This window comes from Nicotiana sylvestris, chromosome 10 (assembly GCF_000393655.2).
Source record: "Nicotiana sylvestris chromosome 10, ASM39365v2, whole genome shotgun sequence".
Taxonomy (NCBI): Eukaryota; Viridiplantae; Streptophyta; class Magnoliopsida; order Solanales; family Solanaceae; genus Nicotiana; species Nicotiana sylvestris.
In genome coordinates, this window is record NC_091066.1 from 105,959,310 (window position 1) to 105,987,238 (window position 27,929).

General features: G+C 37.1%; 1 protein-coding gene across 2 annotated transcripts; it reads right to left on the reverse strand.

Moving 5' to 3' along the window:
* On the reverse strand, positions 1–27,929 carry LOC104230338 (protein EXPORTIN 1A-like). 2 transcript variants are annotated; one of them, XM_070159967.1, is made up of 34 exons: positions 27,617–27,929; positions 24,464–24,580; positions 23,168–23,260; positions 22,988–23,059; positions 22,776–22,883; positions 22,612–22,694; positions 21,141–21,279; positions 20,947–21,015; positions 20,776–20,853; positions 20,032–20,078; positions 19,882–19,951; positions 17,310–17,372; positions 17,184–17,228; positions 16,970–17,077; positions 16,797–16,895; positions 10,074–10,277; positions 9,210–9,269; positions 6,814–6,924; positions 6,034–6,131; positions 5,749–5,857; positions 5,137–5,202; positions 4,959–5,057; positions 4,761–4,841; positions 4,519–4,608; positions 3,636–3,721; positions 3,400–3,480; positions 3,137–3,319; positions 2,814–2,880; positions 2,030–2,140; positions 1,760–1,867; positions 1,540–1,677; positions 1,326–1,463; positions 1,135–1,239; positions 1–603 (listed from the first exon to the last, which is right to left on the reverse strand). In XM_070159967.1, the coding sequence occupies exons 1-34, from the start codon at positions 27,713–27,715 to the stop codon at positions 481–483; spliced, it is 3,348 nt and encodes a 1,115-aa protein (XP_070016068.1). In that variant the 5' UTR covers positions 27,716–27,929; the 3' UTR covers positions 1–480. The 2 variants fall into 2 exon arrangements, with proteins under 2 accessions (XP_070016068.1, XP_070016069.1); XM_070159968.1 differs by lacking the exons at positions 19,882–19,951; positions 20,032–20,078 and having other exon boundaries at positions 27,617–27,928.

Below are 27,929 nucleotides of genomic sequence, written 5' to 3' on the forward strand. Positions count from 1 at the left end.
TTTCGTAAATAGAGAGTTGGACCAAGGATTCATATTACCACGAGCCAAAAAACATAATTCTGAATCCATTTGGACGTACATCAATGTTCCACCAACAAACAAAATGATCTATGCACAACCGGCCGATACCTGCATACATTACACTATTCTCAATGGCTGTAAACTACTAAGCCAATTAAAATCTGTTGAATCCTCTATGGATCTACAACGCCCAAGCTGGAACTATAACCCGTACACTGGATATATTCCCTACATTAGGATCTAAATACTCTACATCCAGTCAATCGTTCCCTTGGAAGATGAGCCAATGTTCCAAGAAAGAGCGGTTCTCTACTGTGAGAATTTTGAGAATAAATATTTTTAAAAAATCAAAAACTAGGATCAGCTGGACAGGATCGTTCATGATAACAAACTCCATGAATGCAAACCACCTATTGGGTATTAATGGAGTCAAATTAGCTTCTGCGCAAACTCTCCATATCATGAATCCACCATTTCGTCTTGTATCTCATTCGGTGCGATAAGCCCTGGAATGGAAAGCATCCTTTGTCTCTCCGTCTCTCTCTGTGCAGCAACTTCCTCAGCATAAAGGTCCTTGTTGTCCTGCAGATCAAGTCGACATATTGAAGAAACTAGAACATCAGAAATCCGGAAACTAAAAACAGAAGACCAAAAAGGAAAAGAGATAAAAGTAGAGGTCTGAAACAAAACAGCTAGAGATTTAATAGCTTCACTGCTATTAAGTCAATATGGAATAGCTTGACAACCTTATTCCATCCCTCGAGGTCGAGGAACCAATACATGTCCCACAATTTTGCAACCCCAAAAAGGAGAAGGAATATGACTACACAAACCAGATCAAGTAACAAATGTGGTTTTCGCAGTTAACATTAATTGCTACAGATTGAAAACAACACACACCAGCAACAACAACATACCCAGTAAATCCCACTGTGTGTGAAAACAACACACACCAGCCAAACACAAATTTCAATCACTAGATTAATGGCTTATATGTATTTAGTAATGACTTTACTGGAAGAGGATAGCAAAATGGAAGACAACCCCACTACACAAAACCCCGCCAGAAACTATGGGTGATTGGAAACTTAAAGGTCTCCATGAAATAATAACCTGAGCAGAGAATTCTTTGGACTGAACAAGGAAATCTCTTATGTGATTCTTGAATGTGGGCAGGTCATTCGTTGATTCAAATAGCCCACTCACAAATTGGGTAACCTGAAAAGGAACAGAAGTTCTAAAATTTAGGGAATAATGTACACCACAAAATATATGAGAAACATCATCTAAAAGGTTTTGCTCACCTCGGCCGATGTCATGTTCGGAAATGATGAGCTAAGAAGTTTAATGGTGTATTCACGGACAAATGTCGCATTATTTGGATAAGGAAAAGGCACTGTTGATGCATCCCATAGAGGCTCAGTCAACCTGCCAGACTCAACCTGTAACCAGAATAACACTAATGTGACGTACATGCTAATGCAACTGGGCAGAGCACTTTGTCAGGCAGATACATACCAGGCAAAATAAATGCTGTAGCACCAATACATGCAGTTTAAACCCAGGTTTATGAAATGTGTCCGTCAGCACAGCGAAAATCTCTTGCTCAATTGTCAAATAGTAAGTCCTGTAAAACTGGTTAGCGAACTCGGATACCTGCCAAGAGATAGAAAATGGTTACACCACCCAGTCACATAGAACAAAAATCATTATAGATGGGCCAATAATCAGCAAGCACCTGAAAATTCTTGAGCATCTCCAATAAAAGGTTAAGCCCAGTTTCAGCAATGTTCCTCTCAGTGTGCCGGAAGGCCCATACAATAGAGTCCATAACAAGCTTTACTTGCTGATCATCAATCAGGAAAAAACATCAAAATCCAGCATAAGCTCATATTAACTTAGAGAAAGAAATGACAGCCATATCAATGTATTTCTGAAAAGTGCTTTGAATATACAAAAAAGGTGCTTTGAATACACTACACCAAGAATGAGCCATGGGATCACATACCTCACTTGATAGTCGTATTAAAGCAGGAAAACAATGTGTAGCAATTGCCTGAAGTAACGAAAAGAACTTGAGCCGATGTTCTGGATAATCCTCAAAGTTCTTCGTGATCATCTGCTGTCCAGTAAACGAATGATCAAACTGATAATTCCCTAATAGTTATTACAAAAATCACATTATCTATAAAGCAACTAGACAGCCTTGTGCTGGTGGGGCACATTATATCCTCACAACTTACCATTTAGTTCAAGGGACACAACTAACTTAACCTAAGAAAATCATGATGATATGACCAGTTAAATACTCCTAAAAAACAGGGGGGGGGGGGAGAGATACTCTTCTTAGGTGTATGTGAACTTATGAGCCAGTAATAGGAAAATATTTGGACTATGGGAATGAGCGGAGTTGCAATACGCCAAAAATAATCAGTTGGTAGACATGTCTGTCATCTATGCATATATCTCTGCAGAAAAACTTCATTGGCTCCGTGTTAGTCATATATCCTCAATATAATCAACCGATGAAGCAGCAGTTGAGTACAGAAGCAAGCAATTGACAAACAAGAAAAGATTGTGAATATGAGCAGAATCACTCCAATTAATGCACATGGAGGTATCAATAAAATAAAATCATACATCTGTAAGCTCTCTCATTGTTCCGCAACAAAAATCAGCCAACAGAAAGCTCCTATAGCTTCAAATAGCACTTTGTAGCTTAATGTAATGCTTCAGTACTCCTCGATGTAAAGACAAACACTACATACAAATTTACCGCACAATTCACTAACCTCCAGAGTACACTGGAATACAGCTTCAAATATCCGAGGCACATCCTCTATCATAGCACCCTTGTACCTACACAAGGAAAAAAATAGAGAAGCAAATTTAGCATAGTTTGCCATTACTGACAAATATAGCATAAAGCAGTAACTCATGGACATCACTTCTGTTCAGTGCGACTTAAAAAGTTGCAGGTAATTCATATGGGAGCAAACTATCACATTTAACATTTGGAGTGGGAAGGTTCATTCTAATAAAGGCAGATTCAATTTTCTATTGTTAATCTTTCTGCCCTGCAGAGTGCCAGTTGGAAGGGGAATGAATAGCTTACTTGTTTATAATTGTAGCAAAAAGAGAGAGAACTTCAGATTCCCTGGCATCAGGAACATTTCTCGTGTAGTCACCTAAAACTGGATCCATCATGGGCGGCACAAATTGCTTTCCAATATGTGGTTGATCTTCAGCCTTGTCCAGAAATGTCTCCACAAGCTTTAACGTTTCCCTCTTTACTGAGCTGTCTCTCATCAAAACCCAAGTGAGATGCATGACAAAAAGTTGGATAAAAAAGGAGCAAACTAAATAACTAGACCATACCGCAAAAGTTTCACAATGGATGTCCTAGACGCATAGGGCCCTCCTTGTGCAATGCTTGTTGATATCAGCTCGCTGTACATTCTGCAGTTATAAAAGCTCGCCATTAAAAACCAACGAATAAAACCTCACTAAGTGAAGCAGCAACATGTACATTGAAACACCAAATTAGGGCCCACATCATATAACATAGAATAACCCAACAAGATAAAGGAAGAGGGACACAACCAATGATGTACCTGTAAACATTGAGCATGTCCAGAAATATGAGAGTAATTTGAGGCAAGAAATATGTCCCAAGGGAGCTAGCAGCACTGGTATTTGTCTGCACAGGAAAGAGAAAAAAACACAGAAGCAAATGCTCAGAATAAGAGATTTTCAAACAGAAGTTTAGTTCTTACCAAAATCGTTAAATATGAAATAGAAAATGTGAAGATCAATTTTTAAAATAATATTAACCAATCCAACAACTATAAAAGCAACTACAATTTTTTTATTTTTTAAAGATAAAGATTTTATTAATAAATGTGCCAAGGAGGTACACAAAAGTACAAAACAAACACCCCCTACAAAATTTGGACTCAGAAGAATACTGCTTGCTTTGAGAACAAAAAGAATCATATTTCCAGAATCAAGAACCTTTGTTTGCACAAATTTTGGAGAGAAAAAAAGTAACATGAAAGTACTAAAAAAGGCCAGCATTAGTAATCACAATGTAGAGCTTATATTGTGTTCAATACAGTCCATTAGATTCTCATAGTGCCTAATGTGTCAAAAGGCACTACATTTTTGTGACTACCACATAACCAAGGTAGAACTCGAACGAGATGTTAAATTGAAACTGGCATGAGGATCACTTGATACATAGATGTTGGGGAATGAATTGGAGGTCTTTATGCATCGTTCACTGGAAATACAGTACCGGTCATTGTGCAGAACATATAACATGGAAGGAGAAAATGGACGTTCTTCATACACAACTTTTACAATTCAAATCCCCAACTGAATGCTGAGAAAGGGGAATATCAGTTTTAAGAAAATGCAATCAGCAAAACGCGCCACTATGGCAACTGAAACATATTGAGAAGGAACCACAGATTTTAACTTCTATAAGAAACATACCTGCAATATATTTAACACTGCCCTAATAACATCTTGATCTTTCAGGTAATCAACACTTTGCCGCGCCTGTCCTATAATTTCGGCCCATTTCTAGCCCAGAGAAAAGGTATTCATAAGTCATAAAAAAGTGTAAGCTCCAAGAATATTTAAAGTACAGCCATAAATATACCACATTGTTAACACACAAAAAACACAGCATTTGAAGCCAAGTTTCAATCTGAATTATATAGTGTGGGTCTTGCCTGATTCGGAAGATCCATTAACCTCTGCAAATACTCATCTCTTTTTTGGGGATCTGATTCTGCTTGAATCATCTGACCAACCTAAACAAATGACAGTGATACACCCGATCATTACAAAATAAGCGATTTTATATGAACAAGGGAACAAACGAGCAAAAGTTTATCACGAGAACTTAATTTCTAGAATGAAGTCCTTACGGATTCGTAAAAGGTATGAATCTGATGAGGCGCCAAATCTACAATTGTTGTCGGAAGAGTAGTTAAGAGTTCAGAAACAAATGGCTCATTTTCTCCAACCTGAAAACAAGGAAAGAAAACATTATAATATCTATTCCTCAGATTCTAAGAAAAATGATAGATGAGACAATATTCTTACCTGAACAATAACAAATTTGCGCTTGCACTTCTGGACTATTTTCAAAAATGTATCACATGCCATATCCTATAAAATAAGAGAGAGTCAATATCCAAAATACCAGAAATGATGCTATCTCAGTAAACCATAGGTAAAATTAAAAAGCACATGAAAAGAAATAGTTGGTTTCAATCCTGTGTTAGACCACATGGTGATATAGAAACCAACCATGCAAGCCACCCTCCCCTCCACCATAAACAGGACAGACACACAGATCAGTGCCTGACACATTCCATCACTTAATTAATAACCAAATTCTAATTGGGGCATCAAATTCCTGATACCATCTCTGTATTATTGCATTAGATGCTTCAGGATTACCCCTTAAAAATGAAAACTAAAATACAGGCACTACCACAACAATCATTGTGAACCAACCACTCAACCATTGTGCAATTTAAAGCATTACAAAAGACTTGAGAGTCTAAGAACAACAAAAAGACTACAACTAGCAAATGAGGGAATCCTTAAGTTATCAAATTTTCTAGTATAGAATAGAAGAGAAGATTCCAGCAAGGAGTCACAAAGAAGTAGAAAAGCAACTGAATTGATTCAAAAGAAGCCAAACAAAACCTGCACTCCAGGATGTGATTCATGCATGAATTCAAACAGTTTGTTCACAACCGTCTTCAAAAACTTCCAGTGAGCCCTCAAAAATCTTGGATATTGCCCAACAACATACCTGGCAATGGACCAATGAAGGTCATGAACCATGCACCATATAACAGAAACAATTCAGGCTACTGATAGGCCACAAACACTATCAAAATTAAGGATAAACCACATTGTGAGCAAAAGTTACATTTTAACTGCTAAGTAACCACATAAAGCAAGTGACAATTGGAACTTTATTCTTACATTATATTACTAGCAATTACAGCTTTGTTGTCTTTTCCTTTGGTGATTTCACAGAGATTTAGCAAATCACGTATCACCATCACAAGAAACCTGTTCTCCTGCCAATAGATAACTCAACAGAAGTAGTGAAGAAGAGAAATCTTAGTATAGGAAAATCTACGACATAAAAAGGCGAATCCTATCAATCAATCAAATGAAAGATGCCAAATAAGAGTCAATAAAGGTATTGAAGGGCAACCAAACCAATAAACCAAAGTCTACACGTGCTATACTGCTATTACAGCTTTTTCAGCCAAATCGTTGCCTATAATGTGCACAGACTGATATTATTTGGAAAAGCATTTCAAATGGACGCTAAAACTGAACATTTATAATCATTACTAGTTACAAGCCTCAAACATTTCAAAAGAACACTAAAACCGAAGGTTTGCACTCATTACTAGTTACAACCTTCTGTTACGAAGAAAAGGAAAGATGATAAGAGCTCCTATCATTAAATAAGGTTGAGAATTCAAAGGCCAATCAGACATTCTCATTCTAACTGAATTAACTTAACTCTTGTACAACCACAAAAAAAAAAAACTAACAAAAGAGATAAAAGAGAGTTTAGGGGTTCAGATGAAGAAAAAGTAAAATTATAACCCAAATCGTCGCATATGATAAAAAAGAGGTTGCTTGTCCAAAAGTGAAAACAGAAATCCACCAATGAGAATCATATGATTGATGTCTGAAACCAGTGAAACTCATATAAGACTCGAAGTGAAAAACTAAAAAATGTACCTGCTCATCCATCATAGACCCAGATATGGATCCTATTGCCCAGCACAATGTATTTAAATTGTTCCATGACCAGTCCTCACCATTGAGTTGTTTGCTAAGTTTCTTCAACATCTGATGCAATACAAACATATTAGAACTTTATGAATCCAGAAGCACAGAGCACATTTACATCACACGACAAGACAAAATTTCATGAAACCCTAACCTACAAAAAACAGCAATAATAATAGGCATAAGAGAACATTATGAATCCCAAAACAGAACAGATCTATAATTAACATCTCAGAAAAGCCACTAATTTGGTGGACAATTTGGAAGGAGAGGAATGCAAGGTGTTTTGAAGATATAAGTAGCCCTGTACAGGAGATCAAAATGAATTGCATTCTTCTTTTTAGTTTTTGGTGTAAAGCAGAATATAAAGATGACCAGGATTCGGTGCATTAAGCTCCGGCTATGCGCGGGGTCCGGGGAAGGGCCGGACCACAAGGGTCTATCTTACGCAGCCTTACCCTGCATTTCTGCAAGAGACTGTTTCCACGCTTGAACCCGATACCTCCTGGTCACATGGCAGCAACTTTACCAGTTACGCCAAGGCTCCCCTTCTCAAAAACTATAACTAAATTGCAAAAATAAGAAAACAAATTACAGATAAGTAATTGGAACAAATCAGACCTCTTTTCCAACACAAAGTAGTCGGTAAACAATGATGCGTTCATTTGCTGAGTAATTTTACTCATCATTGGATAATACCATTCATCTATAGGTCATTTGGTTGGCCACATAAAAGAATCACATCATAGAATTTCATATAACTAATAAATTATTGGATTTGTGATGTAAACTTTCCATATAATACAACAATTGATTTCTGGTCAATTGCATAATTACAGCACATTTGGTTTACAGTATTAAACCGCACATTACTAGGGCCCGTTTGCTTTTATTAAGATGTCTGAACCTGAATATATCCTTGATTATAAAGACATTGTATCTAGATCTAAACATTGGACAATTAAAACTGCTTGTTTTCTCAAAATCTAAATGTGTCTATTTTTTAGAAACTAATAAATGTAGAATTTAAATAAGTTAATAATGAATATTATATCCACAAAATGGTAGAGAAACTATAAATTTACGCGGTGTTGTATAAATTGTTTCTTTGATGAATCACACTCTAAAAGCTGGGTAATCGGCCATGATGGTCGTAAGGTGATGGTTGGCGGCGGTCATAGTTGGTGGAGATGGTTAGGAGCTGTGGTTGTGCAATGGTGGATAGAGGTGATAGATGTATCGTCGTGGCTAATGGTGGTTGAAAATAATGGCAGGTTGTAGAGGTGGCTGGTGGTGGAAGAGGTTAGCGAGGGTGGTTGTGTGGTGGTGGCTAACAGTGGCGATAGTTGGTGGTAATAAATAGAGTAGTAAAAGATTACATCAACAAGAATGTTTAAGTATACATCTTAATAATTTTAAGACTGTACAAGATATGAATAGTTTGAACCTTCACAAGCTAATTAGTGATTGTGGAAGGATAAAAATAAATGCACTTAATAGGCTGAGATTTGAATAATTCAGATTCTGACCCCCGTTAAGTGAACAAATGGGCTTACTACTTATGTGGGAGCCTGTTTAATATTTAATGCAAGACGGAATATTGGAACAAGAATACCAGTATTAGCAATAAATGCCCTTTAAGTATGCAATCCCTACATAACACAATCTCAATATCATTACTCACTATAGAAAAAAACCTACATTATTATTGGTCGTACCACAATCAGCACATTGTTTGCCCGCGTATAAATAATATCCCTACATAACTAGCCCTTAAACAAAACGAACTGTAGCAGTTGGTTCACATACTAGTCAGTGGGGATCATAATGCAAGTATCATTTATGCAATGATTAATAATAAAGAATTTGTTTTTATAAAGTAATGATGACGAAATTGTTTTGCGGTGATTAATAATGAACAGATTGTTATACATAAATAACTTATTTTAAAAGGGCATTTTTGTTTGTAAATAGCTTAATCCTAGCATCGCTAATACACATATACTTATTTCACATTCTATCGTGCACAGAATAATACATAGATTATTTAATATTGTAAACCAAACGGTGCATTAAAGTTATGCGGCGATTATTTTTCCTTATACGGCAAACCAACACTGTATCCTTATGAAGATGTTTATACTGAAATTAATTATTCCAATACATCAACCAAATGACGCTAGGAGTTTTAGGGTAGCTATTGAACCCTCCACAATGAACAATTAATAGCACTCAACTGAAAATTAACCTTTCTCAAATTACAATTGATTATGCTTTTAGAAAAATTTCAGCATGCCAAAGACAACTTTAATACTTCAAAAAAGATAGCTCTAAGGGAAGCACACCTGCTTTTCGGTATCTTCGTGATCAAGATGTGACAAATAGATCAATGTTTCCCTCATGATCTGCAGCATTAGACATTTGTTATGAATGAGAAACAAATGGAGAATACGCAACCCAAAGAACATGTATTAGCTCTGTACACTTTAGTCAATTAATGCTATACACCTCCTCAAAACCGGCCCAGAAAAAATAACAGGTACAGAAACACAATTTCCAGAAGAAATTTTCAATTTCACTAATTTATCAGCAAAAAAAAAAGAATTTGATACAAATTAGAATGCGGAAATTAAAGAAACGAGGATAAAAGAATAGAAATTGAGAATAGACCAACAGTAGCAATTAAGAAACAATTGATAAAGACCAACCACTAATTAGCAAAACAAAGTGAACCTAATCTTGAGGACAACTTCAAGTGGAAGAAATCCACTTGAAAAACACCCTTGCAAGATGTGTTCAACAACAGCCATCACCATTTCACTCTCTCAAAGAGAACACATTATCAAACAAAAACTAGTCTCCCTAAAAATGAAAGCCTTAAGAGCTATTTATACTAGGAGGGTATTTAGCTAACAAGAGACCTAAATACCCCTAAGCTAAAGACCTAGGAATCTAAGTAGTCACTTGTTACAAATATAGCCTCCAACTACATGTAGTCTTCAATTGATGGCCAAATTACATGTAGCCGCCCAATTGTGGGAGCAGCCATCAATTGACATCTAAAGCGCATGAAGGCTATCTTGGCTCGTATTAGATTTTCAATTATCATAATCCATACAATTTATAGAACCACATTTACAAATAGTTTAATCCGACGCATGCAACATCCTATGCGAGTTATCAGATTATTCTAAAAAGAGATAGAAGACCTTGTATTGCACAAGGACATCATTGTCCTTCATTGTTTCACGGACAATGTTCCCATTTTCATCTTCAACAATGAGAACTTCTTCAGGTTTTGCCATCCGAGAGATCATAAGTAATCTCAACTTAGACATTGGACCAGCATAAAGTTGTCTCCTCTGCATAAGTTGTGCACCAAGTCCATCATCCATACCAGGAAGCATGGGCATCTGCTTATTCAACACAAAAACTAGCACATCAGCAGCTTTATAGAAACCGACATGCAACTAAGAGAAATACACAACTAACAAGTAATAATCCAAATAGGCAATAGCAACCTATCCTTAGCAAAAAGTTTTAAGGGATCCTTCTTTCTTACTGTGCCAAAAAAGGGTTTTGAAGTATACTTAAAACGGCATAAAAGTTTTCCAACATAATACCAAGCTGTCAATAATAGCAAGCAAATCACCCACTTATATTTTTTTGTATAGACGCCATATGTTTTCCAAAAAGGAGGAAGTTGGATGAATAAGACTTGATCTGGGTAGGACTATCTTGATGATGACCAACAAACAGACAGATTAACAAGCCCATCCGGTGGGAAATTCTAATCCTATGAGATAAGGGCATTTAACTGTAACAACCCGACCGGTCATTTTGAACTTTTGCACTTTGATCGCCAGTTCCCGGGCATTACTTGCCACGTGTAACGTATTATGACTGATGTAGATCGTTGGTTTTGGTTTTCAGAAAAAATAGAATGAATTTGAAGGAACAGTCTCAGTTGAAAGCTTTGAATTTGAAAGGTTTGACTAAGAGTTGACTTATTTGTATATGAGCTCGGATAGGAAATTTTATGATTTGGATAGCTTCGTTGGGTGATTTATGACTTAGAAGCGCGATCGGAATGCATTTTGGAAGTCCGTGGAAGGATTTGGCTTGAATTGGCAAAGTTCATATTTTGGCGAATTCCGGTTGATAGGTGAGATTTTGATCCGAGGGTCGGAATGGAATTCCGAAAGTTGTTGTAGCTTCGTTATGTCATTTGTGAAGTGTGTGCAAAATTTCAGGTCATTTAGATGTCGTTTGGTCGGCTTTTTAATCGAATTCGGATTTCGGAAGTTTTGGAATTCTTAGGCTTGAATCCGAGGGTGATTTGATGTTTTGATGTTGTTTTGAGCGTTTCGAAGGTTGGAACAAGTTTGAATTATGTTATGGGGTGTGTTGGCATGTTTGGTCGGGGTCCCATGAGGCTCGGATATGTTTTGGAAGAGTTTTTGGAAGATTTTGCCGTTTTGAGCATAAGCATGTAATGATCCAAAGGTCCATTTTTAGTTCTAGAGATCGAAATTTGATTTCGAGACTTCCGAATTTTTGATAATGAATTATAGGACTTATCTGGAAAGTCTGGTCTAATTTCATCAAGTCACGATTGGGTTTTTGACACGAAACATGAGTTAATTGTTTAACAAGCGAAATGGGTATTGAACTGAGCAAATGAGCTCCGAATTGAGTTTCGACTGAAGCGCTATGTTCGTATTATTATTTGTGACTCATAGGAACAAGAATCATCGAATTCCGAGTTCGTATGATGGAGTTAGAGCCTTTTTAGTGAAAAGAAAAGCTGTTGCAATTTTCTGGGCAGTTTCTGCATTTTTCGCACGTGTGAACAGTAACAGCACCTGCGTGAACAGTATCCGTGTACAGTACCATGTACAGTAAACATGAATAGAATCCGTGTATAGTACATATGAACAGTACCTCGTGAATAGTGTAGTGAACAGTATCGCGTGAACAGTACCCAAACGCGTGAACAGTGCCCCGACATTTTCTGGGCAGATTCTTAAGGTCTGAAAATGCGACTCGTCCCATTTTCCATTTTTATCAAATTGGAGCTCGGGGAAAGGCGATTTTCGGGAGATTTTCAGAGAAAACAACGGGGTAAGTGTTCTTAACTTAATTTTGGTTAGATTACCCGAATCTATTACTAGTTTTGGCATTTAATTGGTGATTTTAGTTGGGAAAATCTTGAAAACCCTCTTGGTTTAATTTGAAGATTTGAGGGTCGAGTTGATGTCGGATTTTAGTAAAATTGGTATGGTTGGACTCGTGGTTGGATGAGGTTTCATATTCCGTAATTTTTGTCGGGTTCCGAGACGTGGGCCCCATGGGCGAATTTTGAGTGCAATTTCGGATTTTTAATGGAAAGTGTAGAATTTCATATGGAATTAATTCCTATAATTTTTATTAACTGAATCGAATTATTGTGGCTAGATTCGAGGCATTCGGAGGTCGATTTGAGAGACGAAGGTATCGCGAGCTAGAGGATTAGCCGGTTCGAGGTAAGTAATGATGGTAAATACTGTCCTGAGGGTTTGAAACCCCAGATTATACGTCGTTGTGTTACTTTGAGGTGACTTGCACGCTGGATGACGAGCGTGGGGTAGAGCACCGCTGGGGATTGTGACCTAGTCCATCCTGAACGAATATTTTAATGCGTATTTGATAGTTAATTATTTGACATTATTATATTTTTGGACTGTATGTCATGTTTGGGGCATTGTGCCGACTTGTTGAGACCCTTAGGGGCATTTTTACTATCTTTCCTCACTCTATTTGTTTGAAAGCATATTCTCAGTCATGTTTTACCTGTTTACTGCTCAAATCTGGCTTTATCACTATATTCTTAAAATGTGCAAATTGTTTTGGGCTAAGTTCCTTGTTTTACTGAGATAAACCGAGGGTCTGATTGTGAGATTGATGACTGAGATAGACTGAGAGTCTGATGGTGAGGTTAATGACTGAGAGAGGCCGAGGGCCTAGTTGTGAGGATTATATATCTATGGATCGGGCTGCACGCCGCAGCAATGTGTGTATGTATATATATATATATATATATGTATATGGATCGGGCTGCACGCCGCAGCGATACTTATATGGATCGGGCTGCGCGCCGCAGCAATATAGCGCTTGGGTTGTAGGAGCCCCTCCGGAGTCTGCACACCCCCAGTGAGCGCAGTCGACTATTTATATGGATCGGGTTGTGCGCCACAGTGATGCTGGATCGGGCTGCACGCCGCAGCGGTTACTTTGATTTCAGTTATTGTGAGAGATATACGGATCGGGCTGCACGCTGCAGCGGTTACTATATGGTACCAATTGAGAGTGAATGCTGAGTGCGAGTACTGATTGGAAAGAGTTGAGTCACCAGTGACAGAGAGGCTAGCCCGAGGGACGATAGATATATACATGCATATGAGTGATGTTTTTGCCTGAGAGGCTTGTTTATGGACTTATTGATTTCACTGCTCTTTAAAGTGAATTTCTATCGAATATGTTGATTTATCGACTGTTTTCACTCATCTTTATATTGAGCCTCTGTCGGAAAGTTGAACAAATGTTTTAAAACAACTTTTATTTAAATTGGGGTTTATGAGATGTTCAGAAATTAATCACTGATTTGGCATTGGTTATTTCCACTGAGATTTTTAAGTTATGAAGTGTTTATGATTACTGTTTTGCCCGAGGGGCTGTTTTACAAACTATGTTTTGCCCGAGGGGCCGATTATGGTTTTAATCTCTATTATTATCTTAAATGGTATTGAACCCCTACCGAAACTGCTGGAAAGTATTTCAAAATGATTTTTACTAAAAGCTGGATTTTAAAAGGGAAGATTGACTCGTATTATGATTTGAAGGCCTGTTGTGTTTATTGAGCCTATGTGAATGTGGATTCATTGTTTCCTACTACTCAGCCTTTATTTACTCTTATTACTTACTGGGTTGGAGTACTCACATTACTCCCTGCACCTCGTGTGCAGATTCAGGTATATCGGAACCCGGTAGCGGGTGTTGATAGCTCAGCCGCGGAGTCATCAAAGTTAGCAAGGTGGCTGCATAACGTTCGCAGCACCGCTTCCTTCCCCTCATTGTTGTTACTGTATTTAGTACATTTTTAGACTTTTGTTGTATTCAAACCTTGATAGTTGCTCATGACTAGTGACACCCCGATGTCGGGCTGGTATTTTATTCCGCACTGTTATTCCAGGATTAAACATTGTTTAATTTAAAGACTTAAAAATGACTCTTAACGCTTAAAGGGTTAAGGTGAGTGTTGTGTCGGCTGGCCTTGTCTTCACAAGAGGCGCCATCACGACCGGGCCGGTTTGGGGTCGTGACAAGTTGGTATCAGAGCCTAGGTTACATAGGTCTCACAAATCATGAGCAGGTTTAGTAGAGTCTCGCGGATCGGTACGGAGACGTCTGTATTTATCCTCGAGAGGCTGTAGAACCTTTAGGAAAACTTCACATTCTTGAATTCTTATCGTGCGTCCTTTGATTCAGCTTGAAATGTAACTCTTTGAATTCCTTCCACGCGTTCGTATGCGCGCATGAGCGCTCAGTATCAGATGTGCCTTGATGGTGTGTGATTCTCCGATCGAGGGGTGAGATGTGATCTTTGTGAGTTTGATGTTGGGCCAGTCTGGAGGACTTGAGGCCGAATATTTGCCTATGGCTTGAGCACCGAGGTGCTGATTGTGTGAGCAAGTATTTTTGAACTTATATGTTCGGTAGTGTCCCTATTAGTGGGAGTGATGGCTGGATAACTATGTGATGAGTATGTTAGTACTGTGAGATGTATCCATCTTGATTTGAGGTATAGCCCCGAGTTATGGGTGTGCAAAGAGTCTTTTCATGTGTCCTAGTTGGGAGTGAAGTAAATTTCATGTTGCGGTATGAGTTCAGACTCAGGAAGACTAAGTGACTGCGTAATGGTTATGACGGTGAAAGGTATACATAAATGTTAGTGTAAGGCAAAGAAGGTGGGTTATCTCATGCGAAGTGTTCTGAGGTTGTACGATGCTTATGTCTGTTAGATTTGCGAGTGAAGGATATGTGTTGCAACTTAAATTGGGTCGCTTAGTGAGTGGGTGTAACTGTTGCGAGACTGGAATGCGAGATTTGCAGAAGAGTTAAAATTCTAGATGATCCGAGTTTTCACAAGCTTATAAAAGATTTGAGTTTAATCTCATTATGGTATCATAGCATCAATAGAGTATAATCGTTATGAGTTATTGAGCGTGTGTTGATCTATGGCTTCGAGCCAAGTGGGGGAGTCCGCTATTGAATAGTTGATTGCACGGTTATGTGCTCTAATGGTTCCAGTTTGAGGCGTATTTGTGAATCAGTTATGGCTCGAGTAAAGGAAATTTCAATAAAGGTTATGTTATGCTTTATGGGTGTACGAGAATCGGGGAATGACTTGAGTTGTGGTTGGTAAGAAATGCTCGGTGCATAGGGCAGGAAGTTGCTTGGTTATATTGAAATGAGGTCACATTCTGCAGTGTCGGAGTGCAAATGAAGCAGGTTGTTCGGTTTGTTTAATCAATCTAACTGCGGTTTGAGTAGAGTGGATACCTCTAGAGAATGGTCCTATTGTGTTCCAAATTTTACATGCAATAATTGGAGGTTTTCAAGTTATACTTATGGATAGAAACTGAATTTTCCTTGGAAGACGTCAAGACTTGTGGTGTTTTCTATATTAATTGTGGGATTCTATGTTCTCGTCTTAGGAGGTAACGGATTTAGATCCGCAGGAAGTTCTTCAGAGCGAAGTATTTCGAATGTGGTGCTTTTGGGAATATTTAAGAGAGTATTCAACGGCTTATGAGTCTTAGACAATATGGTTTTATGCTTGGGTCTCGTGTGGTAATCCTGGGTTGAGAAATTGTGGTGCTACAGCAAGAGAGAATATCAAGTTGAAAATGAATCAGAAGGAAATTTAGATAGATGGAATAGTTTGATAGTAGACCGAATCGGTATGGTAAGGATATGATTAGTTTCGTGCGTGTGTTCGAGGTAATGAGTTCTTTCAGGTATTTTGCGGCGATGCTCTTAGGTTTTGATGACTTGCTTAGCTTGATCGAGTTAGAAGGATTCAGTCCTGACATGTCTGATTTGTGCAAAGAGAACTCGGAAAGTTCTTGATGGTTTTACCGCGGTTTGGGAATTTATATTTTCTGTGGACATGGGATGTATAGTGATTTTCCTTCTAGGTGGGACCAATGGAAGGTTCGTGACTAGTGAATATGTAGTTGATTGTGGCTCGGAAAGGGATTTTAAAGTTCTAATATTTATCATAGGATGGCATGTTATATGTGGTATGTTGTGTAGGGCGGGGATTGGCATATGTAAGGTCGCAATTCAATTTTGAAAGGAAGGTAGCGGGTATTGATAGTTCAGCCGCGGAGTCATCACAGTTAGCAAGGTGGCTGCATGACGTTCGCAGCACCACTTCCTTCCCCTCATTGTTGTTACTGTATTTAGTACATTTTTAGACTTTTGTTGTATTCAGACCTTGATAGTTGCTCATGACTAGTGACACCCCGATGTCGGACTGGTATTTTATTCCGCACTGTTATTCTAGGATTTTATTATGAAACATTGTTTAATTTAAAGACTTAAAATGACTCTTAATGCTTAAAGGGTTAAGGTGAGTGTTGTGTCGGCTGGCCTTTTCTTCACGAGAGGCGCCATCACGACCGGGCCGGTTTGGGGTCGTGACATTAACCAAATTCATCCAAGTAAATGCATTTTGCTGGTGACCTAAGGTGTTCCTACCAAAGCACAACAAATGATATCCACTTATGTTCTAGATAATTAGGGTACATAACCTACGAGGCTAAATAGCCCTGAAGCACGTGTGTGTGCTCCATGAAGGCAAAAGGGATTCAAGTAACTTGTCATACCTGAAGCCCCATCAAACTTGCAGTCATAGCAGATTTGTCTAGATTATGATGTGCTTCAAATAATTCAAGAACCAAGGAATTCCAGTAATCCAAGCAAACCTGTGCAACCACAGCTTAACAATGAGACACTTATTTAGAGATATCTTATCAAGAACCAAAAGTAGATATAATACCTTGAAAACCTCAGTGTCATCCACATATGAGATGTTAATTAGATACTCAAGCCCCAGTAGGAGGGCATTTACATTTTCTTGTGACGTTTCTAGCACCCGTATGTGAGACTGCACGTGAAGCAGCTCATTAGAGAATATGCTTACTAATACGTCTCAAGTCAAACTGGTAAAATCAAGGCTACTATGCACCAAATCAAAAGGTGAAGAAACTTACCTTAAAGAATGATGTGAAAAACAGCGCCAAATTCTGAATAAATGCCTGGTTAAAAAGGAAAGAGAGATGAGGTTACGTGTTAATATCACAAGCTAAGTGACCAATCATTTGTTGCAACTAACAAACCTGCTCTTCATTGCTTCCATTTGCATATGCCTCAGGAATATTCGTATTGGGAGGAAGAATAGTCTACATGGGAAGAAAAATAAACATATATGAGCACTATTATCAGAGACAAATGGCTCATACAATAAGGTATGGTGGAAAAAAACTCTACAAACTACTAACAACAAGGACGGCAGAAAAATCAAGGTCATCCACACGCTAGGATGTTTATGTTCCACGAAACAGAATCTTTACACAGTTTTGCCAACTCTAAGATCAAAATTAATGTAACTTTTGACACGTTAAATAGATCTGATTCAGATAAACTGACTGAAATGCAAGCTCAGACTCATCATAGCAACTACTCATGGACAAAGGGGACACAAGCAAGCGTACAGAGAAGATCGGTGTGAGAAAGTGAAGACAGCTCCAATTCAAATAACAAGTGAATGATAGCTTGTAGCCTTTGTGCTACCGCAGTACCACCTTTGACCTACACATAACTATAATAAATATTTCTCCTACTCAATTATCCTACCTCCCTCAAGATCCTCAACATTGTCCACTCTTCTAAACTGAAGTTTCTACTTTACACCATACAAGCTGAATGTTATTCTTCAAACTTATTTACCAAAGGAGGGAGCATGGTACTCAGAAGAGGATGCAAATACCATGTGAAAGGAAATGTCAGGTTGCATTAATAATGAATTTTTAGATGTGTCTTTAGGCCCAAGACATCAACAGTAAGAAATATAGGTGGGGAATGAGGAGATGCCAAGAGTTATTAACGCCAAAAAGGAGAGTGTTATAAGAAATTACTAAAGGCAGAAGGCGGAAAGAAGCCAAACGAGTGGAGGAAGAGTATCTTAATTCCAATAGATAAGAACAAAAGAAGATATTCAAAATTTTGTGAACTATCATGGAAAGAACTGATCGACATCAAGAAAGTATGGTAAAACATAAACTTGAGGATGTTATAGGGATGACAGAGAACCGGGTTGATTTACAACGAATGCACCAGTTTGGCTCAGAATGTTGACACAAGTTTGCAGTGAGAGGAAAGAGCAGTTACACATCATATTCACTGATCCGGGAAAAAATGTACAACAAGGTACCAAGAAAGTTCTTATAGTGCCATGGTGGAAGTTGGAGAAGAAAAAAAAAGCATATCAAGAATATAAAGCTCATAACAAATATGTACGAAGACGTCATCACGTGTAAAAATAGTAGTAGGAGATACGTAGGACTTTTCCATAGCTACGAGTTTACACTATGTATTTGCAATGAGCCCAGTACTTATTTATCCTAGTTATGGATGCGCTAGTGGATAGTATATATGATGAGAGCCTGTATTGTATGCTATTGAAAACAATATTGTGTTAATTGATGAAATCTGCGAAAGTGTTAATCAAAAGCTTGAACTATGGAGCACCACTCTAGAAAGTAGGAGTTTTAGGATAAGTAGAAGTAAGACAGAATATACATGTTGCATGTTCCGCCAACATAAGAACCGGGATATTGAGGTAAGATTAGATGAGATTCGCTGCCTAAATGCAAATAAATTCAGAACCTTGCTTTACCTATCAAAAAATTCAGATCTAGGTTTTATACTCCAGGAGAATGGTATGATGGATGAAGATGTAACACATATAATTAAAATAGGATGGATGATATAGAGGAATGTTGTGGAAAGTGATGTAAGGAATCCTACAAAAGTGGAAAGCAAGTTCCATAGAACGATTGTAAGACCACCAATGTTATATGGGCGTATAGGGCTTCTAAGGAACAATTTATTCACAAAATGACGGTTGCAAATGCTAAAATTGATAAATCCTTACAAGATTAGACAAGATTAGGAATGATCTAATCTGATACTCCCTCCATTTTAATTTATGTGAACATATTTCCTTTTTAGTCTGTGCCAAAAAGAATGACCCATTTTCTTAGTTGGAAATAATTTACCTTTATGCAATGATTTATAGCCACACAAAATATATATACGTCATTTTACACCACAAGTTCAAAAGTCTTCTCTCTTTTCTTAAATTTCGTGCCCAATCAAATAGGTTCACATAAGTTGAAACGGAGGGAGTATAAGGAAAAAAATAGCATACACCTACAAAATGAGATGAGGTAAAAGAACAGGGCAGACCTAAAATCACATTATAGGAAGTTGTTGCAAAAGATCTTTAGAACCCGTTTGGACATAGATTCCCAAATATTTTTTGAAAAAACTTATTTGGATGAAGTTTGAATTGAAATTGAAAATGTGTTTAGATATAAATTTTGGGACAAGTTTTGACATGTTAAAAAGTCCCAAATGATCATGATTTGGCCCAAAAAGAGGTCTTAAGCTATATTTGGGATTTGAAATTTTGGTTTTCAAAATCTCTCAAAAACTAGATTAATTCTATAAACAAACACAGATTTGGAAAAAAAAAATTAAAAAAACTTCCAAAACTTATGGCCAAACGCCTACTTAATCTCTAGCAATCCATGTAGATGTAACAAAAATATTATCAATGGAAACAAAAGAACCATTTAGGAAATCAAACTAGTCGGAATTAACGCTTAGTCATGATACAAAACTTACATTATGCTTAGTGTTGCTAGGAGTATTTAGTTTGTCCAATGATTTGGATGTCATAGGAAATTCAGAGTCTCTAGTGATTCAAAACCTCAAATTATTTAATATTTCCATGAAATGAATCAAAATAGAGTGAAATAGAGAGTGTGGACTCACATGTTGACGCCGACAAGCTTGGGAATGAAATGCAGTTGTCGGCGTTGCTTCAGATTGACATCCATCATCACTTAAAATTTTAACTTGTAGAATAGTATCGATTCAAGTAAAAAAATATACAAATGTTTCTACAAAAATTATTAGAAGACACAAAGATAAACTTCACCTTCGGGAACTATCAGTGAAATTGAACTATAAAATATGGGCAAAAAGAAAATACTAGAGCAAAATGCTGCTTTACTAAGCAAGAAAGGCAAGAAGCAAGGGCGCAACAGTTGCACGAGAGTCATTGCTTGTAGCAGTAGCGTGTATGATTGCTTAGACAAATAGGAAGTGAAAGACATATTTTCTCTTGCATAATCACACAAAAATAACAACACTTCAATGCTTAAAAACACTTTGGAAAATTCTCCTACAGAACTTGGGCCCAAGAAAAAACATGATTTCTTGTAAACTATACTTAAGCAGGACAAATATAATAAAAGCTTTATCTTTTCTTTTTTTTTTGACAAGTTAGAAAGAATAATCGTAGCTTTGGACAAAAACCACATAACCATGTAACCACCATTTGCTTAAACAATTGTGTAGAGCTATCTATGTATTCCTATCAAGTCAGACGAAAAACAAGGGAGAAAGAATACTGAACGCATGGCTGCACATCATAGATTTCCTTCATTAATGCTACAGACAGACTTAGATCAATTAAAAACCATACAAGCAAATTCTACACTCCTTTTCACTCACCTGCAACTGCACCATGAATATATTGTACATTTTGACATACTGGACGTTATAAAAATCCCCAAAATTGAGGACAGCAACCTGTTAGATATACAAACTAGCCAATAAGTGTCCTGAATCACTTCACATCAAGCATCAGAAAAAGGAACTTTTCTGGAGATCCCCATGATATACCTCTGTTAAGCACTGAAGAGTGGGATTCCGATAAGCTGGCATAGGGAAAAATTTAAGCAGTGTTTCCAGCTGTAAAAACAAACAGGACAGACTTCAATCTTTTTTCTCAAAGACATTCACATTACAACAGGTAACATATATAGTGACAAGCTTCAATCAATAAGATAAAGAATACGTAGCAATGGAATACAAACCAATGGTGATTCAAATATATAGCCCACAGGAATCCATGAAAGGAAAGCATGCAATGTTGCAAGAGTAGCCCTGATAAGCTCGGTTCTTTGGGATGCTGATAGCACATACATGCATAACTCATGGATGAGTTGAAACTCGCTGGGATCAGAAGAAAGAATCTATCAGTAAAATTTGTCCCAAAAATAACAATCTTGGTATCAAAGAATATAGGCATTTTGTATTAAGCATATATAAAATAGAACTTTAATCCTAGTTAATAGCAAGATAATAGTTATATTAAACGATCAAGCAACTGAAATGATTAAAAATTGTATCAATCCTTTGAACGAGTCTAAAATTCATTCAACAGTGTGCACCATCTTTCAATTCCTCATTACTATTGTTATTAGAATCCAAGTGGTCTCAAAACCAACCAATTGCAAGGCATGGTAAGAAAAGGAAAGTCAGGTTCCAATGGCATCCGATTACAAAGAACACAAAACTAAAAAGGAGATCTAAACGGAAGAAGAGACAATGCATGTCAAAAAATTAGACCACATACCAAGCACAAGTCCAGTTTCAAGAATCAGATACTACATATTCATTGAAAAGATCCAGCGTGATTATGCTTAGTTCAGAAAGGAGAAAAAGGAGAGGAGAGAAAATTTTCTTCTATCTTTTGGTGGCAAAATGGAAAGAGAATGAAAAATATAGAGGACAAGACATCTCTTTCTTGGAATCACGAGGTTGTTCCCAAAATGAGGAAAACTCTTATTCCCCATCTCACTTTCTATCCCAACCAAACCAAGGAAAGACTCCACCTCCTCTTCCATTTTTCCTTTTCTTATTTTCTCTTCTTTTCTCTTTTATTCCCTAGATTCCAGAATTAAAACAAAACCAGCGCTGAAGAAATGTTCTCCTCTAACATATAATTCACAACAACAACAACAACAACGACCCAGTATGGGTCTGAGGAGGGTAATATGTACGCAGACCTTACCCCTACCCCGAAGGGTAGAGAGGCTGTTTCCAGGAGACCCTCGGCTCAAAAAAGCAACATGAGCCGATATATTAATACCATAAAAATGCATAATAAAATAACAGCAATATAAGATATATGAAATACAGAATACGAAATACGAAATAGATGGCTGGTATAGTAAAACTAGCAGGTAAAGCCCTGCATCAACAGACGACCAATGACATTCTTAGTCTAACTCCTAACTGGCTAGTCTCACTCTATTGTGCTGTAGAAATATTCACAACTTTCCCCTACCCTACAACTTTCCCCTATATATTCACTCTAACATATAATTCCTATGCTACAAAACATAAGCATGTGCAACCAGGTATTCCAAGTTACACCCCGTATCCACAATCTTATAATACAATACAATCAGCAAAATATTAAAATGAAAAATGTGCTAGATTGAAATAAACAAACGAGCTTTAAAATTGGATAGAAAAACTAAGGATTACACCAGGAAGTACCTATTCAAAGATTGTTTAAGCTCTTTAATTTTCTGTTGAGTCATTTCGCCCCTCGAGAAATCAAATACCTCCTCACTAAGAAGCTGAAGAATAAAATTTTCTGTCATCAGTGTGTACTTGATTGTTAAGTTTCACCGGAAGGAAGAAAAGAGGTGCGCAAAGACCTTCAATATGGCCATGCAATTTTCACATATAGTCTCACTTGTCTTTGCGGCTGCAACTAAATCTGGAACAAAGCTTCGCCATCTGGCTGGCCACTCATGCTTCAAAATCTGCAGATGCAAATATTCAAGAATAAAACCCCTTCTTTAAACCATTTAAAATCATGTGTAGCTTGAGTGACAGTCACTCTCAGTATTTGCAATGTTAAAACTACCTGAACCAAAGTTATATTTAGCTTGCTAACATATAGCTTTTCCCGCCTAAGTGATGCTTCATCACTAGAAAGCTGAGATCAAGACGAAAATAAACATACATGAAATAGTTAAAAGAATCAGAAGAAATGAGAAAATCCAACTCAACGTCCCCAATATGACAATCAATTGTGTAGTTATACCTTTACAATAACTTCAGAAATGTAATTTTTCATCCCATCTCTTTGTTCAACAGGTAATGCATTCCATCTATACTTTATAACACCTTCTAGAACCTGCAGGTATGAAGCCAATACAGTAATCCACTAATCCCGTCAAACAGTGACCAAAAACAATTAATTTTAAATTTGGGCAAATACGGAGAACATGTCGCCATATTGTGTTTTAGTGATGTCAATAAAATATCCATCTTCTCAAGACAATATTAAAGCATCCTTTAGTAATTTCTTCCTCTACTTTGATTCAATTTTAAACTTATTGACATCCGAAGAATTCACAATTTGGCTCCTGTAAATTGTCCACTCCAACCTACGCACTTAAGGCTAGATGTCTTTTATGGTTATATAGTTGGCAGAACTTAGCTCCTGCAAATTGTCCTATTAATCTTTTGGACTTCGTCGGCTCCTTAGCTTTAGCCTAGTTTTTGTCTGTAGAGCTGACTATGTCTTTATGTATCTCTCTTTTGTACTTCTTGCATCTTCTTGATGCCTTTAATGCAATTCTTTTACTTCATCAAAAAAAAAAAAAAAAAAAAAAATCACAATTTGGGTTGTCTCACAGCCTACCTTTACCTTCACAATCAAAGAACAAACTCCAAACTTAGCTCTCATCTTAAATCATGCCAACTTAAACCAAGACAAGCAACAAATAGAAGGAGTATCAAATATCAATTAAAAGAACACAACGAAACATCAAACTTTTGGATCGCTTCTAATACTCTCACTGTCCAACGACTTAAAATGCTAATGTCATTTGGCTTTTGTTCAAAACAACAATACATACTACACCAAGAAAAGTGATATAGTGCAAAATTGAATCTTTACATAACTATACCAAGAAAAGCAATACTCTTCATCAATGCTAAATTGAATATTTCCCTTTTATTAGATGTGATCAAATGTCAACTTCATTATAACTCTTTTCTATTCTTAAAACAATCAAAAGGTAAATTTATACTCACATGTCATTTTTAAAAGAAACACACTGTTAAAATCAGCATAACAGTTGAGACATACTCTATAAAATATGAACATCCAATTTGGATCAAAGATTAGTACTCAGTTACAACTTTTCATACGTTTGTACTATATTAACGAAACCTAATATATTAAACATGCTCGCCCAAGTTATAAGCATGAAATTGATATTAGTAAGAATGTATACAAATGTTTAATCGCTGAGGTAAAGAGCCCATAAACACAGATGCAAGTAAAACTTATATATCCGAAATACGAATAGAATTACTTCCAAAAACTGACCTGCAAAGCAAAAAACTTGGTGTTCAGGCTTTGCGTGCTCGACAAAATGTGAACCACTTGAAGCCACATATCTGGGATATTTTGCAAGTCCCGCAAAATATGGTCTGCTGCAGCTCTCTACACAGCAAAATAGATAGAAGTGGGCGACAGAAGAGTAAAAAATGGAGAACAAGAACAGCTTTAAAGCTAATTCTAGTTGTCCTAAAAAATTTGTGTGATAATTAAATGGTACAAGGAATCAATTAACAAGCTACGCCTACACATATGATCTTTTTGGCCAATGCATCTTTTGTTGTTCATTCTTTTTCAAGAATCTATGAAGTGCCTTTTATTCAAACAAATATTAACTTTTTTATCAAAACGTATACTCCCTCTATTTCAATTTAGATGATACACTTTCCTTAATAGTCCATTCCAAAAAGAATGACACGTTTCTATATTTAGAAACAATTTAGCTTTAAACTTTTCATTCTACCCACTTTACCTTAATGAGAAGCTTTTATAGCCACACAAATATTATGGTCCCAGTAAGATTTTGCCCCTTAAGCATTTATCAACACATGTTTCAAAAGTCTTCTTTTTTTCCTTTAAACTTTGTGCCAAGTCAAACTACATCATCTAAATTGAAATGGAGCGAGTATTAATTTATACTCTATATTGATATGGGAGTATGTATCCTTGCAGTTTCTAATCAGTGTTATCAAAGGCGTATGTAAGCCCTAAAGCGAGACTCAAAACATGTTGAGCGCTTCGCCTTGCTTAGCAGGCGCTTCAGTGTTGTCATCAAGGCTCTAAGATATATTTTTCCTTGCCAATGAGCGTAATCCTGAAGAGGGACACTAAGCAATTGATACTTTCACTTTATCATAAATTTTCTTCAATTTCTTTGTCCATATACTTGGTATTCATGCCTATAGATATTAGTCTTGGACTACACATACATATTTGTTATTTTTTTCCATTTGTACCTTTTTTCATTAAAGCCCGCACTTTATTTGTGCTTTGCACTTAAAGCCCCAACAGACCTTAGAGCTTTTTTGCGTTTTTCGCTTTTGATAACACTGAGTTTCTTGACTTCCAATAATTACTAAAAGTTGTGCGTGTGCATGTAAATGGTTGCTAAAAGAAAGTGGATATAATATTCACTATAGTACAAGGACGGAAACTTAGGTCAATTACCATAATTGTTATTCTAGTCAACTCACTCAGCCTAGGTACTAATATTGCAAGCCAAAAAATTTCCATACTCAGCCTTCTAGCTAGACCATTCAGAGTCATATATGTTCCTATCCCCTTCATCCCATTCTGCTTCTTAACCGCTACCATCTAAGATCACAAGTCTACTTAAGACAAGAAAATTTACCATGATATCAACTGATGTGTAGAAACAATAAGCTTCCTATGACATTCAAATCAAACAGGAAACATATTAAAACTTGAAAATTGACTAAGCATATCAATATAACGCCAAATGTCACCTTTCACTGGGTCCGACTACAACCCCCTAAACAAAAATAGCCCAAATCTGTGATGCACGAGAAGTAGACTTGTTTGGTCACATAATCACACAGGTTTTTAGAGCAGCTGAGCCACTAATGAGCGAAATGCAATTCATGCTAGGGAATGTAAACAGTTATTTTTGCGAACCTCACCTAATACAGATAAAATAAATTATCCTCCAAATTTCAAACAAAGCATAGCCCATAGGATGTGGAATACGATTGGAATTGCAAGTACACTGATGTGCTCTAGCAACAAGTTGCCATTATACACCAACTGAGTAACTAATGCATACCCTAAAATTACCAAACCTAATTCTATACTGCTGAAAGAAGGTCCAGAACTAAATACTACAGATCTCAACCCTTCTCTTTTATTCACTCTCCAAAATGGAGAATCAATTGCTGATATGTTCTTCCTTCTACTGTGGTGTCTCTGAGTTCATATTCCTAAATCTGTGCGCACACACACACACACACACACATATATATATATAAAGCTTCAGGCTGAAAGAAGTTAAGGATCATGGCAACACCTCATCAGAACCACATTCACACTAAGCTTCTATTCTTCATTGCACGTATGTGGACTACAATACCTCACCCGACTCTCCACAAACTTTAGTGGCCTTTTGCTTCTTCAGTTTTTCTATTCCCCCCTACATCTTTTTCTTTTTTTTTGGCGGGGGGGCAAGGGAGAGGAAGGTCAATAAGAAGCTTCTGAAACTCGCAATTCTCAGGATGGTACAAACATTAGAGAATAACTTTTGAAACAAAAGAATAATTATAAAACAACTCCAGAAAAAAGAGAAAAAAAACACATGCCCATGAATTGCAGGGGTGAAAAAGGGGGGATACAGAGAGATAAACAGCTCCAAAAGAATACAAAACTCCTTGGCCCTCAATCGGAAACAAAATGCAGAGCTAGCAGCGCAAAACAGAAAAATCAGTAAGAATTTCTCAAAAAGAGTAAAATGACTTCATTCACCTATGGGAAGAAATCATTTTAATTTATAAATATCCCAAACTCCTACTCCACATCACTTTCTTCAACGGAGACACTTAAGACATTTTTGTCAACCCTCAAATAATCAATAATATCAGTGGAACACTATCCTTGTACCCTCAAAACACTATCATTATACTCTATTGGCCAGCTTGTGCTAGCCTCGGCTATTCCATTGAATATCTAGTTATCTACTACCTCACACCAGCACGGGTACTGGGTAGCTCTGCCAACAAGGTTTAGGCGACAGGAACAAATCATCTAATGTTTTTTGCCTCCGTTGAGATTGGAACATGAGACCTCATGGTTCTCCTCCTACTTTAGACCACTAGGCCACATCCTTGGGTGCTTAGTATACCCAATCTTTCACCTTGTACAATTACCATACATCACAAACTTTTGTATCCAACCACCAATCCGTAAAGCAAAACAATTTTCCACATACCAAACCATCCAAAAATTCTTCATTCCTCTCCGATGGTTCAATTAACATGTGGCTAACTGTACTGAAATAAACTCTAGTAGTCAAAAAAGTTTGGTAAGCAATTGGAAATTACAAATTGGAGAATTAAGCCACATTAGTGACACATAGCAAATGAAGTGGAGAATGAAGGCAATAAGAGAGTTAGCAGATGCATATGTTGTTACCTCTTCCTTAGATCCAGTTCCATAGAAAGCGGCAACAGTGGCATCAAGCAAGGCAACATCAATAGGCTGGCTCAAATCCCTAAGCTTCTCCGCCGCCATGGAGAGAGAGATTTCAAAGAGTGATAAACCCTAGAAATTTACAAGTCCAAAAGTTCAAAAACTCCCAGGAACAGTACGGATGGAACCCTAGAGTGAAGGAAGCATGTATTCTCTCTATTATATGTTTGAAGAACGAAGAAGGGTGGAAAAAAAAAAAAGACAGCTTCAATTTGAAGCAGAAAGCGAGGGGGTACTTTGACGGGGGTGGGTGGGG

Excerpts from the sequence above, each read along its gene's own strand:
- LOC104230338 (XM_070159967.1), bottom strand. The coding sequence starts at position 27,715 with ATGGCGGCGGAGAAGCTTAGGGATTTGAGCCAGCCTATTGATGTTGCC. Across the intron at positions 21,280-22,611 it reads CTTAAACAATCTTTGAATAG|CGAGTTTCAACTCATCCATG; the intron begins GTACTTCCTGGT and ends TTCTGATCCCAG. Across the intron at positions 2,141-2,813 it reads TATTCCAGTGTACTCTGGAG|ATGATCACGAAGAACTTTGA; the intron begins GTTAGTGAATTG and ends ACTGGACAGCAG.